This window comes from Palaemon carinicauda, chromosome 22, assembly GCF_036898095.1.
Source record: "Palaemon carinicauda isolate YSFRI2023 chromosome 22, ASM3689809v2, whole genome shotgun sequence".
Taxonomy (NCBI): Eukaryota; Metazoa; Arthropoda; class Malacostraca; order Decapoda; family Palaemonidae; genus Palaemon; species Palaemon carinicauda.
The window spans coordinates 48,454,825-48,474,824 of NC_090746.1; the positions used below are offsets into that span (position 1 = coordinate 48,454,825).

The following is a 20,000-nucleotide window of genomic DNA, read 5'->3' on the forward strand; positions in this document are numbered from 1 at the left end:
GTGAGAAGCCGTACACAGAGGACGAGTTCATGACCTGTCAGGTAAGTCCCATATTTTCATTTGAATGGGTCACCTGGAATCAAAGAAAGGATGTCATGTGACAGCCTAATGGACGTTTTCAAATGAAGCAATATTTGCTTTATAAGTGACGGAAGCCAGACATCAGAGATAAGGGGAATTTGACCTACTAAAAGTACAAATTTTGAAAGATTAAAAAAGTAGTTCATCTATATAAGAAGGGAAAACTAAGATGAATTACGAAGAATCTAAACTGACAATTATGTTAGTTTAAAAGGGAGCGTTTGAAATTTGTTAGAATATTCGAGATTTGATGGCTATTTTTGTTTTAAATCCTTTAAATTAGCCATTTGACCCCAAATATTCTCATGGAGGGAGAGGTAGGCAGAGAGAGCGACAGAGACAGGTAAAATCCAGCTTCCGAATTCTTGATCATGAAAATATTCATTTTAATCACAACTATTTCTTTTTTTTTACTTTATATTTATCGATCAGTGACTTTCAACGTTTGTCTTTATGATGAATGTACACAGGAGATAATATAAACAAGAATATGAATATAATATACTTTACTCAACCCAAATAACAGTAATATTTCGATGAGCAATTAAAAAGCCGTGACAGAGTGATTATATCTTAACTATGTGGTTTCTTATCAATCAATTTTACAAATTTTCTTTCTTTTTAGATGGCTGACCTTCCACCTGGCAAAATAATTGAGGTCCGAGCAAGGTGTTGCAATACAAAGTTTTGTGGAAATGAATCCACAAAAGAACTGGTCACGAAGCCTTTCCCTGAATTTGATGGATCCCTCACAGTTGGAGAGAAGACCAATTCCTCTGTAGCAATTTCACTACCTCGGGTCACCAATGAAGGAGATGGAAATAGGTAAATATTTTCAATGAAGCTATCATTGAAATTACATTTCTGCTCAATTTCTGACATTTTCCATTGATAACTTGATTTAATTACCTGGTAGATAAAACTAGTTGAATATAAGATCTATTTAATTATACAAGAGCAATTCAAGTGGTAAAGCAATAGGTATCTTTGAAGAGACACATAAATTTTTAGTTATTCATGTTTGTTGCAAAGCATTTTTGTGAGATAGAATTTCTTCTCGTTCTTTCAAATTCTCTCGAGTTCTTCCCAAATCATTCAATTTTTGAGAAATCTGGAAAAGAAAATAGTTCTCAAAATCATTGTTAGTTTGTATTTTAAACTCATTCATGAGAAAATACATCTGTTGTCATCCCTGGAACATATTCTTCTAGCTGTAATACTGTAAAATGCCATAAGGAATCAATGTATAGACTGATGATAACCAAGGTTCTTTGCATCTTCCTTTCTATACCAAATCCATTGCCTTCTTCGTCTGCTCTCTCTCTCTCTCTCTCTCTCTCTCTCTCTCTCTCTCTCTCTCTCTCTCTCTCTCTCTTTACCACTTATCTGGCCAACTCCTTTAACTTTACTTTGCTCGTTTTCATCTCAATCCTCAAGATATCTTTCAAGCAAGACCAAAATCTTGGAAAGGTGATCGTGGCTTCTTTGCAAAACAGCAAATAAAACAGCAGTTTTATTGTTTTTGATAATATCATTATCATTCTTATTATTATCATTATTAATTATGATATAATTTTTATCATTATTGGTTTCATTATCCTAATTGACACTACTGTGACGGGCCGAGAGAGGAGTTGTGAAATCAAAGGCAGATTGGAAACGACTGAGTTATATTGTGGAACACTCTCCTTATATACAAAACCTCAAGGCAACAGGACATGACAAGTTCACAAGACAGACAATATCACAGAGGAAAAACCAGACAGGAATTTTCATGTTCGTTTTAGTGCGAGGGAGGAGCGAAGATACAAGCATAATATATACAAAAGGAATTATGTACAATTGTGTGAAACACGGTTGGTACATGGCTCCCCCCCCCCCTAAAAATGACATAATGTACATGTTAAATAGGGCGCCCTGATCTAGAGAGGCGAACTGTAGGCGGGTCATCTGGCAGAAGATAAGCAGGTTTTAGACGATCAATGGAGACCCAGTCTTCTTTGCCCCGAATGTTTAGGAGGAATGCTTTCGGACTGCGTCGGATCACAAGGAAAGGTCCCGTGTAAGGGGGCGTTAACGGTGGCTTGCTGGTGTCGTTGCGCAGGAAGACGTGCGTTGCAGAGTGCAAGTCCGTTGGTATGGGATGCTTCGCTGGGGGCTTGTAAGTCTGGCGGCATGGCTGGCAGAAAGCGGTGATAATAGTTGATCATGCCCAAGAATTCCTGCAGAGCTTTGACGGTCGAGGGCGTGGGGAAATTATGAACGGCTGCTACCTTCTCAGGGAGGGGATGGACTCCTTCAGGAGTGATACGGTGCCCTAAGAACGACACTTCGTTGGCACCAAAGGTACACTTGTCGTACCGGACTACAAGGCCGTTTTGTTGCAGGCGGTCGAGCACGATGCGCAGGTGACGGAGGTGTTCCTCTTTTGAGGAGGAGAACACAAGTATGTCGTCCACATAACATACACAGAAAGGGAGGTCCCCTAAGATGCCATCCATGAGACGTTGAAACGTTGCCCCAGCATTACGAAGGCCAAAACAGGAGTAATTGAAGGTGTATGTGCCAAACGGAGTGGTGATGGCGGTCTTGGGGATGTCTTCTGGGTTCATAGGCACCTGATAATACCCCTTCAGGAGGTCGAGCGTAGAGAAAACCTTTGCTTTGTGCAGGTAGGAGGTTACATCAGCAATGTTTGGGAGGGGGTAGTGATCCGGTTCTGTTTGCATGTTCAGGCGCCTGTAATCCCCGCACGAAAGGAGGGAGCCGTCTTTCTTCAGAACGATGTGTAAGGGTGACGACCATGGGCTGGAGGCCTTTTGGCAAAGGCCCATTTTCTCCATTTCGGCGAACGTCTGTTTGGCGGCTGCCAATCGTTCCGGTGCCAGACGTCTGAATTTTGCGAAGACTGGGGGTCCCGTCGTCTTGATATGGTGATAAATACCGTGCTTGGCAGGAATCGTGGGCGTTTGGCGAAGTTCTGGACGGAAAACTTCCGGGTACGACGTGAGGAGGTAGGTGTAGGCATCCGTGGGTGCGCTGATGTGGAGAGCGAGGTTAGAGGGGGCGGGTTGAAGAGGTGTCGACAAGTACGAGTCTGTGTTGACCAATCGTCGGTGGGCGACATCGACCAGAAGGTGGAAATGAGAGAGGAAATCCGCACCGAGGATTGGCATTGTGACGTCAGCAACGAGAAACTTCCAATTGAATTTACCGTTTCCGAACGATAATGTGAGGCTCTCGTAACCGTAGGTGGGTATCGCAGATCCGTTGGCAGCTACCAAGCGGACGTCGGCAGATGTAGACAGACTACGTTGTGCCTTGAAGAGTTTCCTTGGCAAAAGAGAACGACAAGCACCCGTGTCTACCAAAAATCGCACGCCCGTTCCTGCATCCTGTAAAAAGAAAAGATTAGAAACATGGGAGGCCACCGCCACAAGCGATGGCCTACTTACACGTTTTTTGGCCACTGACAATCTTTGGCACATTTCTTCGCGGTTGCCCCGAATCTGAAGTGGTAGTAGCAAAACTGCGGTGGATGGGAGGTAGTAAGTGGCTGTAGAAGTCGTTCGTTGGGGCGCGATCGATTGGTGAGTGGTGGGCGGCTTTGTCGCCGCTTCGGCACGTCACGAGGTAGGCGTGTATGTCCTACGGCATTCATGTCAGCTTCGGTTGACGTTGAATAGGCATCCTCGTCGTCAGGGGTGGAGGCGTTGATGGAGGTCTTGAAGTGGCTGTCCATAAGGGCGTCGGCTTTGGTCATCAAGTCCTTTATGGGTAAACTATCGACATCGGGTATGGCAGCGCGCACAGGTTCAGGTAAACGGCGTATCCAAAGGGCACGGAGTAGGTTCACCTCACGAGGAGAGCCGTCTGCGGCAGGTTGAAGGCGAGCGATACTGGTCATTTCCCTGAGGGCAAGCGAAGCCCTTTAGTCCCCCAACGGTTGTTGCAAGAGCTGAAAAAGCTTTGCTATACGGGCGGCTGGCGACGGCGAGTACTGCTGCAGAAGGTATGATTTGAGGTCGTCATACGCTATTAGGGTGTCTCCTTGTTCACAAAGCCAGTCGGATATTTCTGGGAAGGTGTCCTCGGGTATCGTCGCGAGAACATAATCCGCTTTGGTGGTTGAGCGAGTCACGCCCCTGATACGAAACTGGACTTCTGCGCGCTGAAACCAAGCAAACGCCTCTCCGCTGGCAAACGATGAAAGTTTGAATGGAGCGGCCGCAGCACCAACTGCCGTAGAGTCCGCCATAGTACCAACGATGAAGGGGCGAGGGGGTAGGGGTGGAAGGCGGTGGGAGCGAGTCGACTTCTGGGGTCACCAATGTGATGGGCCGAGAGAGGAGTTGTGAAATCAAAGGCAGATTGGAAACGACTGAGTTATATTGTTGTGGAACACTCTCCTTATATACAAAACCCCAAGGCAACAGGACATGACAAGTTCACAAGACAGACAATATCACAGAGGAAAAACCAGACAGGAATTTTCATGTTCGTTTTAGTGCGAGGGAGGAGCGAAGATACAAGCATAATATATACAAAAGGAATTATGTACAATTGTGTGAAACACGGTTGGTACACTACTATCTTTAAAGCAATAACAACATCGACAACAACAATGATCTTGATAATAATCTTTAGAGCATTAGGCCTACCATCTTTATCAATATTTTCTTCTTGTTTCTTTTTCTTTATTATGTTATAAATATGTGCTAAGATGTAGAGAGAAAGTTAAAGATCTCGTTGTCGTCAACAACACTTTCTGATTCTGATCATAACAACTTTGTTGACAGTCACTCTTCTTCTTCTTCTTTTTTCAGCTCCTTCCTCGTTGTAGTAGAACACGTAACCCAAGATGGCGAGGGAGTAGAAGATCTTCAAGGGAAGGTTGAAGCATTAGTCACTAGAGATCGAAAAGGCCGGAAAAAAAAAATAAATTGCCTTGATGGGCCTTTTTGGATTGCTGGAGAAATATCATCTGTAAGTAACAATTATTGTTTTCGGAAGCTGTTGCTGGATAATCCTGTTTTTCACTTCCTGATTGCTTAGTTGCACTTTTCTTGTAAACTCCATCAACTGAGTTCTGGAGGAAATATTTCATATTAACTATACTTTTCTTATTTTTCATAACTAGCTGCATAAATTCTTTTCCTTAGCATGAACCCAGCATCACCCTTTAGAATCTGATCAGTAATTAAGACTGTTTTCATGCGTCCTTTGTTTAGTAATTTGTGTATAATCTGTAACCTTTATTATCAAAGTATTTACCCTTTTCTACTATCTTGCACTTAAAATGGATTCTATTCTCACTCGGGGAGCATTTCATAACAGATAGAGAGGTCATGTCTAACTTATCCTACAACGCTGTCAAGGATGATGAGGTTTCCTAATCTTTGCTGCATTTGAATCCTTTTGCTGACATCATTCGTTAGACATCAGCCACTTTTACGGCGATGATGCTTTCCAGAGATAATTACTCTTTAATGGACAATTTTCAAGATTAGCGAGTACTAAGAATTAATTTCATTCTGGTTTTATAATTACCAAAATTGCAGTCATAATTTAGCTCTGATGAATCCCACTGAATTTCTTATTATATTATTTGATACTTATTTTAGACCTCTCTCAGCAGAGTTAGTTCATTTTATTGTATAACAGTATGATTTTTTTTTTTCAATACTATTTTGATTGTTTTGCTTTTCTTTTCATCACACTTTCCTTTTTCTCCTTTCACTTTGAAATTCTGCCCATTATTATAATTCCTGCGGACCAATTTTTCTTCACCCAAGGGGTTAACTACTGCACTTTCATTGTTCAGGGGCTAATTTCTTCTTGGTAAGGGTAGAAGAGACTCCTTAGCTGTGGTAAGCAGCTCTTCTAGGAGATGGACACTACAAAATCAAACCATTGTTCTCTATTCTTGGGTAGTGCCATAGCCTCTGTACCATGGTCTTACACTGCCTTGGGTTAGAGTTCTCTTGCTTGAGGGTACACTCGGACACACTTTTCTATCTAGGTTCTCTTCCTCTTGTTTTGTTAAAGTTTTTTATAGTTTAAATAGGAAATTTTTATTTTAATATTGTTACTACTCTTAAAATGTTTTTTTTTTTCCTTATTTCCTTTCCTCACTGGGTTATTTTCCCTGTTGGGGCCCCTGGACTTATAGCATCCTGCTTTTCCAACTAGGGTTGTAGCTTAGCATTTAATAATAATAATAATAATAATAATAATAATAATAATAATAATAATAATAATAATAATAATAATAATAAACGTAGCAGCAAATGTTTGAAGGAGCTACTTCATAGCTACACCAAAAAACAAAATATATTTTGGAAATTACCAAGTAGTTGAGATTTATGAAAAGCACTGATATATGAAATCGATTTCATATAAATTGTGTAAAAAATACATTAAAGCATGACTCAAAATGGGTACGAGATATAATCACGTTGTGTAAATTCACACGAATATCAATTGGCTTTTATGGATAAAATGAAAAGAAAATAGATGTCATTAGTCAGTGTAGGTCTTGAGATTTGTATCACATGATCATCGTAAATTGCCTGAAATGCATGTCTTAATGTAAAAAGATATGTTTTTTTTTTTTTTATAGAGTTTATAGTTAGTCACACTTTTAAACGGTAGATAGTAAATCATCTGTCAACTTTGCAGTAAATTAAGAAAGCTCTGTGAACAAACATTCAAGATTTTCTTTTTCCAACGAACAGAACTCCTTTACCTCTTAGCAGTATACAACTGATTAAAACTTTAATAATGTATTGTATAGCGAACAGTCATAAGCATACATTGAATATTTCATTTGGTTCTCGAGTGATACGGAAAGAACCTAAGCGTCCTTATAACTATATTATGTATCTCTATATAATTCTATTCCCCAATTTCCATTCAAGAGCACAATCGCATTTGTGGTCGGGGATGGAAAAGACTACAACGGATATTACAACTGCCCACTACAGGAAGGAGAAGCCTACAGGTTTGCAGTTGGGGCTGCTACAAGACTTCGAGGTATGTAGCTCCGGTTTTGGGGTCTTGTGTAGTTATAGGCAATCAAGTAAACAAAGTCACTGCCAGTTTCACTGAAAAGTAATAATAATAATAATAATAATAATAATAATAATAATAATAATAATAATAATAATATAATTCTTTAATTTTCTCTTAATCTGACTTTTTAATGAGACCATGAACTTTGACAGAGGAGCACCAATCAGTTTCATTATAAATATTCATGTTGACAGAATATAAAGCTGAAAAGGACACAAAAATGCTAGTTAACTGTCAAAACCTGGACGCTGCTCGCTCTCAAAAACTCTATGAAACAATATTCCGTGATCATTTCACTGAAGCCTACATATCAATATATAATTTACATGAATTAGATTTCCGGAGTTCAGAAAGACGGGTGAAACTTCAGCGAATCCCATTTCGTAATTAAAAATGTTCCTCCTTTGAGCTAAAAATAATATCAGTGGCATGTGACCATTATTGAATATTTTCATTAGGAGAAATTACCTTAGCAAAACATTGTAGACTTTTCTAGATATTACAAATTATATATATATATATATATATATATATATATATATATATATATGTATGTATTTATGTATGTATGTATGTATGTATGTATGTATATACATGAATACACAGAAGTATTTATCGATATACAGTGTTTTTATAAATATGTTTACATATTTATATATAACAATATACAGTATAACTATATAGATGTTTTTAATAATTTCGATTTGAATAATATAGGAATTGATATGATTCGTAGGAGGAATTAAAAAAAATTGAATAGAGAGAGCATGAATGTAGAGCTGAAAATGAACATGAGTAAAATAAAGATAATGTTCAATGAAAATGCAGAACGAAAATAAAACTATATGAGTTATGGACAAATCTCGAGAGATAGTTAATGAATATACGTACTCAGAACAGACAGTAGGTAAACAACCTCAGGACACAAGATCGAAATTAAAATAAGGATAGGTATGGTATGAAGAGGATTTGGTAAACAGATTAAGATGATGAGAAGTAAAATACCATTTTCTCTAAAAAGAAAAGTATTTAATCAGGTGATCCTACCAGTATTAACTTATGCAACAGAAACTTGGAGCCCTACTAAAGCCGTAGAAGATAATCTAGTTACAAATCGAAGATCTACGAAAAATATTCTGATGGGAATAACACTAAGAAACAGGAAAAGAGCAACATCTATTCGAGAGCAAACTTAAGTAGAGAATATTCTAACAACTTGTAAGAAAAAGGAATAGACATGGGCAGAACATACAGTGAGAATGACAGACAATAGATGGACATTAAGAATAATAGAATTGGTCCCTAGAGGTTGCGAAGGAAGCAGTTAAAGGAAGAAAAGAGAAGACGGTGGATTGACGAACAAAGTTTGAGGATGTGGATTAGCATAGAAAGACCATAAACAGACAGAAATGGAAGGACATGCGTGAGGTCTTTGTTCTGCAGTGGACTAGTAATGGATGATGAATGAGGATGATGAGATATATGTATATATAATGTTATATATGAGTATGTATATATATACATACACACACACACACACACACACACATATATATATATATATATATATATATATATATATATATATATATATATATATATATATATATATATATATATATATATATATATATATATATATGAAATTCCAACCAAATAGTATTCACTGGTTCATTTTCGTCCATATGTTTCTACTCTTGTACTTTTTTTTATACAGATGAGTGCAGTTACGTGTAATAATATCATAGTGTTTTCCTTTTATAAGGCTTTCCTTAACTCCCAATGCATATGAAAGGAATGAGTTTATTATAGGTTTTTGTTGTTCTGTTCCTAGTTAGGAATATGTCTGCAAGATCTATTTTTAATCAATAACAAGTAATTTTGTTTCATTCCGTGTGTATATCAGTCACTCCTCTGTTGCGTTATCCAAACATTATAAAGCCTCATGCAGTTTTGTGCTAGACATGGAAACTATTTTAAAATATAATATAAAGATACGCAGTTTAATATGAATAAGTTTAAAGTAACGAAAAGTGCTTTTCTACAGTTCCTTTTCTTTGCAGACAAAGAAACCATAATTTGGAAGAAACTGAACTCTGCAGTGAAAGTTGTGCCATCGACCCAACCAGTCAACGTCTTGACTATCATCATAATAACTGTGGCACTCATCTTGCTTTTCCTCTTGATTGGCGTCTACACGTAGGTTCCTTTATGTCTATTCCAGCATCGACTTCAGGTTGATAATAGCTCACTTTCTTCTGGTCACAGTCAAAGTCTTCCGATTTCGTAATTCAGTTTTTTCTTTAAGTATGGACGATGAAATTGTTTTACTGTTATTCTTTGAGCTCTGAAAATTGGTATTTTTTCATAAGTTTACTTTATCTGAGTCAATCACAGTTTTCACAGAATTATACATGTAAAATGATAAATAAGTATCAATATATATATGTATATATATATATATATATATATATATATATATATATATATATATATATATATATATATGTATATATATATATATATATATATATATATATATATATATATATATATATATATATATATATATATATATATGTATATATATATGAGCGGGGATACCTTAAATTAGTGAAAGGGTTTGCATATAGCCATGACTAGCAAAGCCTTACTAGTCAGGACCAACCATACTATGGCTTCTTGTTGTGAGCGATCAGACAGAAGTCTCCTACTATCAGCAATCCGCAGTGGCTAGCATTGTGATGAAAATGGGCAAACCACAGTCATGACCTAGGATATGTCTGAGGCCTTTGTCCTAAATTGGACTATAAATTTTGCATTTGTTGTGGTTTCCTTTGTTGTATAGGCATATATAAATATTTGTCGAGCGAATACAATTGATTTAGTAGAATTTCAGTTGTTCAATCTAGTTGCTAATGTTTTAGGTTAAATAGTTTAACATAAGTCTTATTTCCCAGTTTATCTGTTGTTTGCGTCATTTGATTTACTATTTATCCCATTAAAAATTGCATATTCTTTTTTTGGGGATGGTTATGTGGCTGCTTTCCTTATTGGGCTTTGTAACACCATACAAGCGCTCTAGAGCAGCCCGGATGCCAAGTCAAAGGCGTCGACCCTGAACGTTGAACCTGAACACTGCTTGAGTCTCGGACATGCGCAGTCGGGCCTTTGTCTTTCTGGATAAAACAATTTGATGCAGTTGGGATTAGTCCTATGAATACATAGCTCTTTAGGTTGACCAATTCATAAAAATATCATGTCTGCTTTGTAAAAACATCTTACGTCGTTTGATCTCTGCTCCTCTGAACTGTATATACACTAATTGTTTACTTATTTTCATAGGTACAGAAAGCGAGGCAAGATTGTTCTTGCGTGGCCCATAGCATTAGAAGGTAGGAACAATTGCCATATTTCTCTTGTGATGAACCTTATTTCTAAGATAAAATGAAATGTCAACGCCTTATTCTTTGCTTAATGTTTATGAGGATAACTAAGCAGCGGTTGATAATTGATAGTTAACAGACACGAACATACACATGCATAAGCACGCACATAATATATATACAGTATATACATATATATATATATATATATATATATATATATATATATATATATATATATATACAGATAGATAGATAGATAGATTATGCTATATATATATATATATATATATATATATATATATATATATATATATAGATAGATAGATTATGTTATACACACACACACACACACACACATATATATATATATATATATATATATATATATATATATATATATATATATATATATACATATATATATTTACATATACACATCTATATATATATATATATATATATATATATATATATATATATATATATATATATATACACTGCATGCATCAATATATTGAAATTATCTTTATATCATTGATGTGTTATTCTTTTTCTATAGTTCCTAGAAGACAAGCAGCAACCCAAGAAACGACACAATCAGCTGTCACGGGAAATCCTAGTTTTCATCTCGCTCCAAGAAATGAAGAAAATGGCATGTGCTTCGTCCTAGGAGCCCCTAATCCGGTTTGTCTTTTCAACATTTTCTTTATACAGAGTGTAATTTTTCAATAGGTAATTTCATTCATAGCTTAACAATGCAAGTTGTTTGTAAACTGGATTTATTCATTGATTCTAAACTGTTTGGAATAGTTAGTTAATCTGGAATTTAGGAGCCTCCAGTAGGCTGACCTTCAGTGACTGTGTTGACACTTATCCTATTTTAGTCTCTTTTTATCTATCCTGAGTTTCTGTTTACTAAGTTCTCATTCGGTCTGAGAAGGAGATGTACTGAGTGCTCTTATAGCAATACCTAAGGTCGATTAATTTAATTATTTTCATTCATGATGTCAAAAAAGGGAGTTATTTTTCGGTTTTTTTTTTTTTTTTTGTCACGTAATTGAACGTAGTGATGTTTTTAACCTATTCTGCATATTTCTTATAAATGATTCTTGTACGTGTAAAGTCACTTAGCAAGATAGTAAATTGATATTAATCTTTGATTAGATGAAGAATGATCTTAAGTCACACTTGTGTTTAAAGCTGATGTGTTTCTTCTTCTCATAATATTCTTATCTGCCTCCAATTGTTTGATAGAAAGTAATGTCTCTGCTGTTGTTTACTGTACATGACTTCTACATTAAGACCTAGAGCTTGTGGCATTCAACTTTTTCAACAAGGGTTGGCTTTGTTTGATAATAATAATAATAATAATAATAATAATAATAATAATAATAATAATAATAATAATAATAATAATAATAATAATAATAATAATGTTCATTTACAGCCTGTGAACACCGACGAAGATGAAAATATATACGCCAATACATCCCGGAGAATCCCACGATGTGAAATCGAGAGCTATCTAAACATGTCCATCGATGCAAAGAAGAATTATCATGAATTCAAGGTAAACCTTTTCCCACCTGATTTTTCCTTAAAAGACAGATATCAATTGTAGATGATTTGTGTAAGTGTTCAGAGTAACGTAAGTAATAATGGTAATATTTGAATCCGAAATCCTAAAGTAGAAAGCAACTGACTTTTGCTTGCATCGTGGAATTTATTAGTCTAAATAGCTCTATAATCTTTACCCTAAATGAATAATAAAGAAGATAGATGTACAATATACTTACTGACTTAATGTATTTAACTGTGATAATTAACGTAAATTCTTTTGATTTAGTCATATTATGTACCAAGAACCAGAATTTGTTAGAATAATCTACTGTGTATAATATATATATATATATATATATATATATATATATATATATATATATATATATATATATATATATATATATATATATATATATACGGGCCACTGGTTCGAGTCTGGCCTTGCTTAAGGGACTCAAGGGCCAAAACAACAAAAATAACAATGGGAAAGGTCGCCAGTCGGCAATAAGACAAAGGATACCGACAATATATATATATATATATATATATATATATATATATATATATATATATATATATATATTATACAATAATATTTAAATAAAAATAAATGAAAGGGGAGCACAGCAGATAACTATTTTAATTTAAGCCATGAGGAGCTTCGAGTGGAGTTTGGGGGGCCGTGGATGAAACTCCAGCACAGCAATCAAGTTCCCTGGAAAGGGAAATAAATTAAATTATTAACAGCACACTTACTACTACCGGCTGGGAACACGATGAAGTCGTGTGGTTAAAACCGCAAATTAAATGAAAATGCAAAGCTTAGGGATTTAAACATTACACATGGGAATCAACACTATCACAGGGTGAATTAATTAAGGATAGAAGCAAATGGCACACGTGGAGGGATATAGGGAATAGGTTAAAAGGTTCAGTGGGTAGGATATTTCTTTAAAGGATAAAAGGAAAAAATGGGATGTGATAAGGAAGGGATGGGAGGTTAGGTAAGGTTAACGAGGATCTCAAAATCAGACACCTTACCTTAGTAAAAACGACTCTGGTTCCTCCCTTGTGGAGGATATGTAAACAGAGGTCCTGCCTCCCTGATGTCTTGAGGGTGAAGAGAGATGGTGGTTCCCTCAAGGAGGTTGAGTCAAGAAGAAGAATGCCCAGCCGCTCCTAGGCAGACTCGGCTCCCTTTTTGCCCACAAGTGGGGGTGGGGGGGTGGGGAATTGACCTGACTGTTGTCCCATTGGTCAGACCTTGTCACGTGTCCCGACACCCCCATCAATAGGCCTCCTCTTTCTCCTGGGATCTTGACATTGCCAGGTGATAAGTAAGATGGCTGAAAAATGAGACCTCAAAGGGGAGTAGACTGGTATAGAATGGTTGGGGGGTGGGTGACACTCTGGGTAGGGTCCCAAAACTCGTGGCCTTTCGACTCATGCTTGCTGACGGGGTCTTTTTTATTTGAAAAAAGGTGGCGTAATGACCGCAAAAAATAACAGCCCCCCATTTTAGCAGAGATTTTGTCCTAGAACAGGACAAGAACTCTGCAAGCAAGGTCTGAAGTGACTAGCCTTAATGACTCCTCCCTCAGTGAGTCTCACCACGATAACGAATTAATACTTAAGCTGCAACTAGAGTCATAATTTTACTTTATTGTGATAGTAAATTAACTTTAAGTGCCTTGTAGAAATAAGCATGCTGGCTGTGAGGCAGCAACTAAAAAATTCAAAACTGCAAAATTGAAAATTAAAATGCAAATATGGTTAAAGTTAAGTGACCTAGTGCAGTGGTAGGCATAAAATTAAAGAAAATTGACATATACAAAAGATAAAATAAATCAATAAAAATAAATTGAATGCAAATAATAATGCCAAGATGGCTCCTCAAGTTTATCTACCTGAGGAGACACCAAGGCCAATTAATATTTTTTTATACAAACTAGATTTACCTAATGCCAGGAGAACACATCTCTCTCATCTGAGTTCTTTAGGCGCTTGACCTTCCAGTTGTAGTTCTGGAGGTCTATGCCCCACCTCATGAGCCCTTTATTCCCATTATGTAGCTCAGTCAAGTAGGTTAGAGGGTTATGGTCCGTTAGGAATGTCTGGGGGAACACATGGTCAGCACGATAGGAACCAAGATGCTCAAGCGATGAGCCCATGCCTGAGAGCTCATTCTCTTGAGTTTGGAGTTTTCCCATGTCTGGAAGATATTTATGCTGCCATATAAGTAAACCCCACAGTTGGGAATTCCTGCCTGCACCTGGTGAAGCCAAAAATGAATTACGAGTATGGTCAGAGGTTGTGACTCCTCTGCCATGAAGTGGAAACCCTCGTCCCACTGAAATGTGGCTAGAATGCCAAACCAATAAAAGAATTGTGTCAGCTCTGTAACACTTATGGATGGGATAAGTTGAAGCGAGGCCCTCGGCACTATTTGCTTAGAGTTACCGGTGGCTTGGCAAGGGTGGTAGGAGGCAACGTAAGCCTTGATAACCCTGTGCAAGTGGATAAGCTGGGTAGTACACATTACCCCAAAGTGTCCTCACAGTCCCTCATGGACCATGCATAGCACCGACAAGCAGAGATTACGGGGAACAGCTACTTGCCGGCACGAGACCTTAACAGGATCATGAGAACCTCGGGTGATCTTAAGGGGCACCTCATCCTTTAGCAGGAACTCAGCCTTAGAGGGGTTATCTATTTCCACATCGTTCGAGTAGGCAGGTGCCATGTTGTTTACCAATGTCTCATCCAGCAGTGGGAACCTGATGAGCACTGTCTGGCCCATTGGGGTCTCGGCACTGATGGGTGGTTCACCTCTTGCCTTCTCTGAGACCTCTAGCCTAGTGATTGAGGTAGCCCTATTTCCAGTGGTGTTAAGTGGCACAGTTTCATCCGGATTGAATTTGCGGGTACTCGGCTCAGACTCATGGTGGGAAAAGGGAGATCTCTGGCCCTCCTCTGGGGCCTCTGGCATGACGCTTGGAGTAGCCCTATCCCCTGTGGTGGAAAGTGGCACACCTTCACCAGAATTAACTTCTGGTGTATGAAGCTCAGACTCACTGCTGGAGGAGGAAGACTCTTGGGCCTCCTCACTTAGCCAAGCTACCTCACCAAGGTCAATGTCACCGAGCCATTCATCTTCCCCTGCAGGAAGCATCCTCACTGCTTTGCGCTCCGGCTTGGCAGCCTTCATGCGCCTGAGGGTCACTTGCTGTACCACCTTCATGGGCTCTTGACCCAAACGCAGGTCGAAGCCCTCATGTCCAATGTTGCTTATTGCCCTTAGTCCGCACTTCTTGCTGAGCTGGGACGTGGTCACCTGGGACTCCACTGTAGGGAGTTTTTTGGTAACTCCTTCCATGAACTGGACCTTCCTGAAATTGTCCTGCTGGACTTTGGCAACATTGCATTGAGGTGGCAAGTGATTGAGTTGTGCCAATCGGGCGTCCATCTCCTGCATTCTTAATTCATGCGCTCTCTCTCTTTCATACCTCATTCTTTCATGCTCTGTTCTTCTCCGGCCTTTGCCTTCATTCATGAGCTCCCGCACATACCTTCGTAATGATTCTCCCTCATAGCCTTGTCGTTCTGCCAAATCCACAAATGCACTGATCTCAGCAGCAGTCATTTTGCTAATTTCTTGTGGAGGCAGCGACAAGAACAAACTCAACCGCATAAAGTACAATGTTGAGCGTGCAAGAAATTACACGGAGGGGAAAGACGATCTAGCTTTACGCAAGAGTCCCATGGAAGGAAGGATGAAGATGGAGCTGGGGAACATGCACAAAGGCTGTAAAAAATGCCTCTCGAGAAAGAACTATCACCAAATAGTAAGCCTTACAAGTAATTAAACAGGAGCCTAACTAGACAACCAGGGTCACGACAATGGGTGAGCTTAGGCTGTCCGGTTGTAATGTGTCCAAACAAGTAACGATATATATGACAACTGTGCTACACAATAAAAAATGGAATTACAGCTATAGGTGACCCTCTATGCTAGACAAAACAAACTGGAATCACAACTATACAGTAGGTGACCCTCTAGGCTAGTCAGGAAGAAATGGAATCACAACTATGGGTGAACCTTTATGCTAGTCATAAAAAGAAATGGAATCACAATAATGGGTGAATCTCTATGCTAGTCTTGAAAAAATGGAATCACAACAATGAATGAATCTCTATGCTAGTCATAAAAGATGGAATCACAACAATGGGTGAATCTCTAAGCTAGTCTTAAAAAAATGGAATCACAACAATGGGTGAATCTCTGTGCTAGTCATATAAAAATGGAATCACAACAATGAATGACCCTCTATGCTAGTCATAAATAAATGGAATCACAACAATGAATGACCCTCTATGCTAGTCATAAATAAATGGAATCACAACAATGAAGGACCCTCTATGCTAGTCATAAATAAATGGAATCACAACAATGAAGGTCCCTCTATGCTAGTCATAAATAAATGGAATCACAACAATGGATGACCCTCTATGCTAGTCATAAATAAATGGAATCACAACAATGGATAATTCTCTATGCTAGTCATGAATAAATGGAATCACAACAAAGCATAAATAAATGGAATCACAATAATGGATGACCCTCTATGCCAGTCATAAATAAATGGAATCACAACAATGAATGACCCTCTATGCTAGTCATAAATAAATGGAATCACAACAATGGAGGACCCTATATGCTAGTCATAAATAAATGGAATCACAACGATGGATGACCGTCTATGCTAGTCATAAATAAATGGAATCACAACAATGGATGACCCTCTATGCTATTCATAAATAAATGGAATCACAACAATGAATTACCCTCTATGCTTGACATAAATAAATGGAATCACAACAATGGATGACCCTCTATGCTAGTCATAAAAAAAATGGAATCACAACAATGAATGACCCTCTATGCTAGTCATAAATAAATGGAATCACAACAATGGATGATCCTCTATGCTAGTCATAAATAAATGAAATCACAACAATGGATGACCCTCTATGCTAGTCATAAATAAATGGAATCACAACAATAGATGACCCTCTATGCTAGTCATAAATAAATGGAATCACAACGATGGATGACCCTCTATGCTAGTCATAGATAAATGGAATCACAACGATGGATGACCCTCTATGCTAGTCATAGATAAATGGAATCACAACAATGGATGACCCTCTATGCTAGTCATAAATAAATGGAATCACAACAATGGATGATCCTCTATAATAGTCATAAATAAATGAAATGACAACAATGGATGACCCTCTATGCTAGTCACAAATAAATGGAATCACAACAATGGATGACCCTCTATGCTAGTCATAAACCTCTATGCTAGTCATAAATAAATGGAATCACAACAATGGATGACCCTCTATGCTAGTCATAAATAAATGGAATCACAACAATGGATGACCCTCTATGCTAGTCATAAATAAATGGAATCACAACAATGGATGACCCCCTATGCTAGTCATGAATAAATGGAATCACAACAATGGATGACCCTCTATGCTAGTCATAAATAAATGGAATCACAACAATGTATGACCCTCTATGCTAGTCATAAATAAATGGAATCACAACGATAGATGACCCTCTATGCTAGTCATAAATAAATGGAATCACAACGATGGATGACCCTCTATGCTAGTCATAAATAAATGGAATCACAACGATGGACGACCCTCTATGCTAGTCATAAATAAATGGAATCACAACAATGGATGACCCCCTATGCTAGTCATGAATAAATGGAATCACAACAATGGATGACCCTCTATGCTAGTCATGAATAAATGGAATCACAACAATGTATGACCCTCTATGCTAGTCATAAATAAATGGAATCACAACGATAGATGACCCTCTATGCTAGTCATAAATAAATGGAATCACAACGATGGATGACCCTCTATGCTAGTCATAAATAAATGGAATCACAACAATGGATGACCCCCTATGCTAGTCATGAATAAATGTAATCACAACAATGGATGACCCTCTATGCTAGTCATAAATAAATGGAATCACAACAATGGATGACCCTCTATGCTAGTCATAAATAAATGGAATCACAACAATGTATGACCCTCTATGCTAGTCATAAATAAATGGAATCACAACGATAGATGACCCTCTATGCTAGTCATAAATAAATGGAATCACAACGATGGATGACCCTCTATGCTAGTCATAAATAAATGGAATCACAACAATGGATGACCCTCTATGCTAGTCATAAATAAATGGAATCACAACAATGTATGACCCTCTATGCTAGTCATAAATAAATGGAATCACAACGATGGATGACCCTCTATGCTAGTCATAAATAAATGGAATCACAACGATAGATGACCCTATATGCTAGTCATAAATAAATGGAATCACAACAATGGATGACCCTCTATGCTAGTCATAAATAAATGGAATCACAACAATGGATGACCCCCTATGCTAGTCATGAATAAATGGAATCACAACAATGGATGACCCTCTATGCTAGTCATAAATAAATGGAATCACAACAATGGATGACCCTCTATGCTAGTCATAAATAAATGGAATCACAACAATGGATGACCCTCTATGCTAGTCATAAATAAATGGAATCACAACAATGTATGACCCTCTATGCTAGTCATAAATAAATGGAATCACAACGATAGATGACCCTATATGCTAGTCATAAATAAATGGAATCACAACGATGGATGACCCTCTATGCTAGTTATAAATAAATGGAATCACAACAATGGATGACCCTCTATGCTAGTCATAAATAAATGGAATCACAACGATGTATGACCCTCTATGCTAGTCATAAATAAATGGAATCACAACAATGGATGACCCTCTATGCTAGTCATAAATAAATGGAATCACAACGATGGATGACCCTCTATGCTAGTCATAAATAAATGGAATCACAACAATGGATGACCCTCTATGCTAGTCATAAGGGAAAAAAATGGAATCTCCACGATGTGTGACCCTTCTATGCTAGTCATAAGGAAAACATGGAATCTTCACGATGTGTGACCCTCCTATGCTAGTCATAAGGAAAAAAAAATGGAATCTCCACGATGTGTGACCCTTCTATCCTAGTCGTAAGGAAAAAATTGAATCTTCACAATGTGTGTGACCCTTCTTTGCTAGTCATAAGGAAAAAAATGGAATCTCCACGATGTGTGACCCTCCTTTGCTAGTCACAAGGAAAACAAATGGAATCTCTACGATGTGTGACCCTTCTATGCTAGTCATAAGGGAAAAAATGGAATCTCCACGATGTGTGACCCTCCTGTGCTAGTCATAAGGTAAAAAATTGAATCTCCACGATGTGTGACCCTCCTGTGCTAGTCATAAGGGAAAAAATGGAATCTCCACGATGTGTGACCCTCCTATACTAGTCATAAGGAAAAAAAATGGATTTGTAAAAATGTGTGGGTGCGTTCTTGCAACACCACCACTTGCAACTATGTGACTTGAAGCAAAGTTTGTATTTATACTTAAAGTATAATAAATTAAATAAAACTAGCAATGTCACTGAGTTTGCTTAATGCTTCGTTAAGAAAATCAACCCCTTTACATACTTTCCCTTTAGTAAAAAAAATGGATTTAAGAAATTACACTCCCAAATATTTTATCTAAATGATCCTATACCCTGACTGAAAAAATAAAAAATTAAATTGAATGTGATATCGTAAATCCTTTATCTTTAGGTTAACAATTTTACACAAACGTACGAAAATTATCCCTTTCAAAAAATGTACATAAAAATAATATCCCACGAAAAGCAATAAAATTAAATTACATACCCTTACTGTCAAAAGAAAAAAACTGGAATAAGGAATGCC

The 20,000-nt window shown here is 37.5% G+C and overlaps 1 protein-coding gene across 3 annotated transcripts in view; it reads left to right on the top strand.

The window, feature by feature from the left end:
• The window catches only part of LOC137616421 (uncharacterized), a 742,648-nt gene that overhangs the window by 705,608 nt on the left and 17,040 nt on the right, over positions 1 to 20,000 (top strand). For all 3 annotated transcript variants that reach the window (XM_068346161.1, XM_068346160.1, XM_068346162.1), the window contains 8 exons: positions 1 to 41; positions 707 to 906; positions 4,908 to 5,067; positions 7,002 to 7,116; positions 9,219 to 9,354; positions 10,501 to 10,550; positions 11,104 to 11,228; positions 11,992 to 12,114. The exon at positions 1 to 41 is cut by the window's left edge and continues 120 nt beyond it. In XM_068346161.1, coding sequence (XP_068202262.1) covers positions 1 to 41; positions 707 to 906; positions 4,908 to 5,067; positions 7,002 to 7,116; positions 9,219 to 9,354; positions 10,501 to 10,550; positions 11,104 to 11,228; positions 11,992 to 12,114 — 950 coding nt within the window. The remainder of the gene's footprint in view (positions 42 to 706; positions 907 to 4,907; positions 5,068 to 7,001; positions 7,117 to 9,218; positions 9,355 to 10,500; positions 10,551 to 11,103; positions 11,229 to 11,991; positions 12,115 to 20,000) is intronic.